General features: G+C 39.6%; 2 protein-coding genes across 2 annotated transcripts; one reads left to right on the top strand and one right to left on the bottom strand.

Annotated features, from left to right (window-relative positions):
• The first annotated feature begins 1177 nt into the window (after positions 1–1177).
• Positions 1178–2731, top strand: LOC129769922 (vacuolar protein-sorting-associated protein 36). Its single transcript, XM_055772460.1, has 3 exons — positions 1178–1522; positions 1595–2287; positions 2342–2731. Exons 1-3 carry the CDS (start codon positions 1427–1429, stop codon positions 2708–2710), a joined length of 1158 nt encoding a protein of 385 aa, XP_055628435.1. The 5' UTR covers positions 1178–1426; the 3' UTR covers positions 2711–2731.
• Positions 2682–4125, bottom strand: LOC129769921 (F-box/WD repeat-containing protein 4). The gene is made up of 2 exons (XM_055772458.1): positions 3201–4125; positions 2682–3145 (listed from the first exon to the last, which is right to left on the bottom strand). Exons 1-2 carry the CDS (start codon positions 4004–4006, stop codon positions 2707–2709), a joined length of 1245 nt encoding a protein of 414 aa, XP_055628433.1. The 5' UTR covers positions 4007–4125; the 3' UTR covers positions 2682–2706.
• Positions 4126–6330: the final 2205 nt, after the last annotated feature.

Below are 6330 nucleotides of genomic sequence, written 5' to 3'. Positions count from 1 at the left end.
ACTAAATGCCCGACTGACTGTTTAGTCGTTTTGGCTGAGAAACTGCGCGAAGAAGCCAAATGCCATTTCCAACCAAATACGGATATAGTCAGTCAGATAGTCATCTGACTATCCTCAGTTGACTATGACTATACCGAGCCTTGCCAACACAACCACCACACCCTTCACGACTTGAGACGTCGGTTAATCGTTCGATTAATTCAAATAATCGAATATCTGAAATTATAATCGAGTAATTTGGTATCGAATAATTTAGAATCAAAATATGAATACATCGAATAATTGCCACTGTAATCGCGATAAATGAAAGAAAGAATTTTTCTCAAGGCTAATGCATTTTTAGGTTAAGAATTAGGCTATATAGTTTTTTTATCCAACATTTTATCATCCAACCATCTAACATCGACAACCCGATTAACCACGCGACCAGAATGACAACGTGATACGTCATTATTACAAGAGATAAATATTCGCTCGATTAATCGAATATTGAAAAACAATTATTTGAATGAATCGAATATTGAAAAATGTCCGAACGATTAATCGATAATCGAATAAATGAAAAATTTAGACATCACTAGGCACGACCAACAAGAGAAACTGTGATTCAATTTGCGCTAAATATACCAGGGGTATGACTTAAACGTCAAATCCCTCATATTGCAGGGGTACGACTAAAACGTCAAATCCCTCATATTGCCAGTGTATCCAATATTGCTGCGGTTTACTGATATTTTGGTTCAATCAATTACTGTTGTTTACAACTCGGTCCGGTTATATAGTCGAATAGTGGTTAACTTTAAACTCCATGTTAAATGTGAACACCTCCATGTGAAACCGAAATATGAAAATCGCTCATGCAGTTAGAATAAAGCAGCGTATTTTTCGATTTCAATCCTCGTAAATGATATGTTGATAAACAAATGACGCCATATTGATTTTGATTTTAGGTAGCCTATATTCAATTGATGTCTAACCCCTGTCATATTGCCAATATATCCAATATTGCTGCGGTTCACTAACAACCGAAATATGAAAAATAATATAATAATATGCAGTTAGAAATAAAGCAGCGCATTTTTCTTTATTTTTACTATTTCCGTGATTTCAACGATTTCAATCCTCGCAAATGATATGTTGGTAAACAAAGGACGCCATATTGATTCTGATTCTGGGAAGCCTATATTCAATTGATGTCCAAACCCTGAAATAAGCAAATGGGATAAAAAAAGCGATTCAAAATTGGCCCACCTGTATTCTACACACCATTGTGTTTGATTTAATGCATGATGAAGGTTCAAAATATCAACAGCTGATGATGACAACACGATACCGTCCGATATCTTCAGATATATCAAATCAAATCATCGCGCATTGCTTGTTCACTTTAAGTTTAATATGTTAGAAAACTGATTCCATAAAAAAAATGAACCGATTTGAGTACTGTCAGGCACGCCTGGGAGAAAATGAATCATTTGTAGCTAAGGAGCGCAATATCAAGCTTTATGATGGAGATGAAAAAGTGAGTCACGGAACGATTATCACAATATTTCTCAAATTTGGAAGTTAATCTATGAACGAAAACAATTCTCAGACCAGTTATGAGGACGGCGAGTTGGTGCTGACCAGCCACCGCCTGTTGTGGGGACGCAACGGTGAAATCGCTCGGGGAAGCAGCGCCTTATCACTTCGACTGAAATACGTTCAATCATTCGACGAAGAGGAAGCTAGCTCGATGCTGTTTGGAAGGAAAAGGCGCATCATTCTACGCTTGGCTCGTGTGATGCCAGATAAAGTTCCAGGGCCGATGGATCACAGTGTTTCGTCATTCATTAAAATATCGGGCAGAAATGGAGTAGATCCAGCGTTTGTCCAGGCACTACGCGTAACAGTTGCTGCCAAAATCTGGGCAGTTACGGAAGAAGAAAGCTCGGAAACCGAAAATCCAGCACCTTCTAACAGAGTACTCCGGACCGGCATTATGGGTATCGAGAGAAAATTGGCGGAGAAACAAAAACAAACCGACGATAACATTAGCTTGGCTTTTAAGGATTTGAGTAAGCTAATGGAGATGGCAAAGGATATGGTCGCGATATCGAAAGTGGTCAGCACCAAGATAAGAGACCGCCAGGGTGATATATCTGAGGACGAAACCGTTCGATTCAAATCATATCTGATGAGCCTTGGTATAGACGATCCCGTGACAAGAGATGGCACCAGAAGCAATTCAGAATATTTTATGAAGCTATCGCAGCAACTCTGTGAGATGCTTCTTGACCCCATTACGGTGAGAATTTTCTGAATTCTGAGCGCACATTTTTCTGTACTATGCTGTTTTCAGGAAGCCGGAGGGATGATGTCTCTGGCAGACGTGTACTGTAGGGTAAACCGAGCGCGTGGATTAGAACTGCTCTCCCCGGAGGATCTAATGGAAGCGTGCAAGTTGCTGATAGGACCAATCAAATTGAGACAATTCCCAAGTGGCGCAATGGTTTTGCAATTGGACAATCACGACGATGAACTTGTTTCTCAAGAGACGGTCGAATTAGCCGAAAAGAACACATCGATTAGCGCTGACGAATTGGCACGTATTGTAGGAATTTCTCTGCTGCTAGCAAACGAACGGTTACTATCAGCCGAAAGTATGGGCAAGCTTTGCCGTGATGAATCTATAGAAGGCCTCCGTTTTTATCCTAATTTATTTCTTTAATAAAGCCATTTGACCAAATCATGTGTATAATCTTTTCTTTCCGACATATTAACATCAAAATCAAGCACGCGTAAATCATGATCAGTTACAAGGAATAACTGGCTCGAATCGGCCGCTAAACTGTACACTGGAGAATAGTGACTACGTTTTTTCGAAGAAAAATACATCTGGATGCACCGTTTTGGCATGCGAATATCGTACAAATTTACCCTAAAATTATATTTCATTCCACATAACACACCGTAGGAACCATCGTAATGCAGACAGTACACGGATGCATCATACGGGTCTGTCCAAACAGCTTGATCCTTTGATGTCCTTGTGTCTACCATTCGGAAGGTTGTGTCAAAGTTCCCCGTTAGAAGTGTATTATTATCTTTCCATAGAACGTGATAGACAGCACGAGTTGGTGAGTTTAACGTTTCCGTTTCTCCTCTGAAAAAAAAACAACACTTTCAAATGAGGATATTTCACAGTATGTCGTACTCACGTTTCAACATCTATCAACTTTAGTGCATTCTTCTCACGATCATGATATTTCCCCGCCGCTAAGTGTGTGGCACCTCCAGGGCTCAAGCTGATAGTCTGATAGGCATCGTCTAATTTACGCTTCCGTTTCAACACATTCTGTCCCATCTCCTCGTACCTATTCCAAAAGGTTGTGGACCTGCTTTTAGTCGTGCACACAAACAAATCATCTTCGAAATCAACCGCCGTAATGATGTCTTCCATTAGGAATTGCCTATTGTAGCTTGGTTTCTGGTCATTGTAGGTGAAACAGGTCCCATCAACAAGTCCACCGAAAAACGTGTGCCCTTTCTTAACGACCCAGTTAATATCGGGATCTCGGTTGCGTCCAAGCGTCCAGGTTGCTTTGCGCTGTACTACGTTGTCACGTTTTGTCCGCGGATGGGCCCTCATAACACCACGGTGGGTCATGTATAACATGGACTCGTCCAGCAGTATCATAGAAAAGTAAACTTGCTGATGGTAGAATAGCTGTGACTCGCGATACTTCCCATAGCGCCAGTTTTCAAATAGCCGAATTCGTTTCCGATAGTCGGAATTTGAAACATCTCTTCCGCCTGTGAATTTCCACCGATGTCCAGTAAGCAGAAGGTGGGCACTTTTCTTAGCATATGTGTGAACATTCACAACATGAAAGAATCTTTTGCAAACCTGAACCAAACAATCCAAGTCTTCCAGGAACAGAAATTGAAAAATATAATCTAAAACGTAATCGTTCAAGTCGCAAATATTAAGGACTTTCTCGGAGGCAAAACTAAATTCAGACATATTTACGGTCAAGGATCTTCAAACAAAAGTCTTCAATTTCATTCAGTGGAAGCTACGCAGCAAATGTAAATATTTTTATTTGGCTTTTGTTTGGCATTTGCTTTACAACCAGTTCCCGTGACCGAGGAATGAGCGGTTTTGGTTCGAATTGTATACAGGTCGAGGATTTTTACACCCAGAGAATGGCTAACTAAAAGAAGCTATCAAATCTTTGTGGTTCCCGGAATAAATCGTTGCAGAAAACAACTTCAACAGAAACAACAGGCTAGAAATATTGTGGCGCGTTATACCAGGGACAGACATACAGCTGTACTTGCGTTGTACGTGTACAGCGTTGTACAGGTACCATCGTACCATGACAGACATACTTTGGTTGTACATTGTACCGTATGTCAAACTGACAATAAGAAATTTTCCCAATTTTCACCACATATTTCAATGAAAAAGGTTTTTATTTAACGTCTAAACTATCAAACACTACAAAAAAGCCTCCAATATGAGTTATTAACTTATGAGAAAATCAATGAAAAGAACGTTTACTAAGTGCTTTGATTCGGTTTGTTCATGCTACCCACCACCAACCGTCTATGGCGCTGCACACAGTACAACTGTAACCATGTACAGCGGTAAAATAGGTCGGTACAGGTACAGCGATTGTACTGAGTTGCTTGCATGGTTCTAGCGTTGTACATGGTGACAGACATACAATTTTCGAAGTACAACGCTAGTACAGTTGTATGTCTGTCATAAGTATTAATGTATTTCAAAACAAAAGTTTAACCGGGCAAACGTATGGCATCCGAAGGGCTTGGTCGGACATTGCCAAAGGATTGTATCCTATGTTTTAAACTAACCGGGTAATCAGTATAACCCAGACACCGCCGCTTCCGACGGCGGGTCGGCAGTGGACTCGGATCGGTCTTCTCGGCGGCATAGGCCGCCTTGATTCTTTATCCTCGTTGAATGGTGTCATCGTCCCCATTACACTGACTTCAGAATAAATTTCTAAAAACGAAAACGAGAGAAAAAATTTATAACAGAAATGTGAGGCATTTATGCATTGATTCTCAGGGGTTGTCCACATACCACGTGGACAGAAAAAGCATGATTTTAGACACCCCCTCCCCCTTCGTGGACAAGCGTGGACATTCCTTATACCCCTCTTCCTGTTGTCCACGTGGACATTCCTCCGGTTTTGAGGAAAAAATCAAGAAATTCATTTTTTTCGCTTAAATGTCATTTCAAGTTTGTTTCTATTTTCTATTCTATATTTTTATTGATAAAAATTATAGCCTTACCAATGGTAACGATTTGTCTTGAAATCTTAGATTTTTTTCAACATTGTCCGGGAGCTCATTATTTTCGTCTGAATTCCATTTACGTTATTTCCAAATCCATTTTAAAATATCGATTGTGAGCTTATTCTTGAGTATTTTTATGAAATCTGGCTGGCTGTTTGAGTTTTCAAAAAATCGGACAATGAAAAAAGCACTTTGTTTGAAAACAGAATTTTATCGTCTAAACATCAATGACTTTCGCTTTTACAGGTTCGGTAGTGCCTGATGGCTATAACGAACCTAGTAAAAACAAAACATCTGCAGTATCATCGTGATCGATGATTCCGTTGACCTACAACCCTTACTTGTTCAATCATGCTAAATATTGTCCTGAAAAACTCGTGCCGATTCTAAGGAAAAAACCAAAAGCATATTTTTGTAGACATACATCTTTTCGATCATAGATGTTCCGTTTTTTTCCTGAATATTTCAACATCTTTCATGCAATTTGAGAATTCCATCCTCCCAGAATTATGCTATGTAGTTCTGAAGTTCTTACAAGAATCTTAACAGTTAATAATCTGAAGATGCTAAGATAGCTAGAAGGGCTGGGATCGTGTACGCCATGGCACTATTTTTTTTTTAACCCTCTCACTTGATCAGTTTCTAATTATGGATATATTTTTGACGTAGGATTACGTCTTTCGGGAACATATTGGGGTACAAATTGAAAATCGAAAATTGAGTATATCGTGGAAATTGTCCAATTTCAAACGCTTATTGCCAAGTCATTCGATGATGGATTGATGAAATTTTTGCTTCAATCGATTTCGGCACTCCATAACAATTTTTCATATTGAAGAAAATAATATATGTCATGAAACTAACTATCGAACAATTGAAAAATCTCAACCCCTACCCTAACGGAAATACCAACTTCTGATTGGTCGAAATTGACGACACATGCGGCGGGTCCCTAACAGAGACATCAGAACCAAGCTGCCTAGGGGAAATCGGCATTGCAAATACATAAAAGTAGGGGGAGCT

The sequence above is a fragment of the Toxorhynchites rutilus genome, chromosome 2 (genome assembly GCF_029784135.1).
Source record: "Toxorhynchites rutilus septentrionalis strain SRP chromosome 2, ASM2978413v1, whole genome shotgun sequence".
NCBI classification, from domain to species: Eukaryota; Metazoa; Arthropoda; class Insecta; order Diptera; family Culicidae; genus Toxorhynchites; species Toxorhynchites rutilus.
This window is presented reverse-complemented; position numbering and strand designations above follow the sequence as displayed.

Bases quoted from the DNA above. Each gene is read 5' to 3' on its own strand.
- LOC129769922 (XM_055772460.1), top strand. From the start codon at position 1,427: ATGAACCGATTTGAGTACTGTCAGGCACGCCTGGGAGAAAATGAATCA. The intron at 1,523-1,594 runs GTGAGTCACGGA...AACAATTCTCAG, and splicing joins TTTATGATGGAGATGAAAAA to ACCAGTTATGAGGACGGCGA. The intron at 2,288-2,341 runs GTGAGAATTTTC...TGCTGTTTTCAG, and splicing joins TGCTTCTTGACCCCATTACG to GAAGCCGGAGGGATGATGTC.
- LOC129769921 (XM_055772458.1), bottom strand. From the start codon at position 4,006: ATGTCTGAATTTAGTTTTGCCTCCGAGAAAGTCCTTAATATTTGCGAC. The intron at 3,146-3,200 runs GTGAGTACGACA...TTTTTTTTTCAG, and splicing joins AAGTTGATAGATGTTGAAAC to AGGAGAAACGGAAACGTTAA.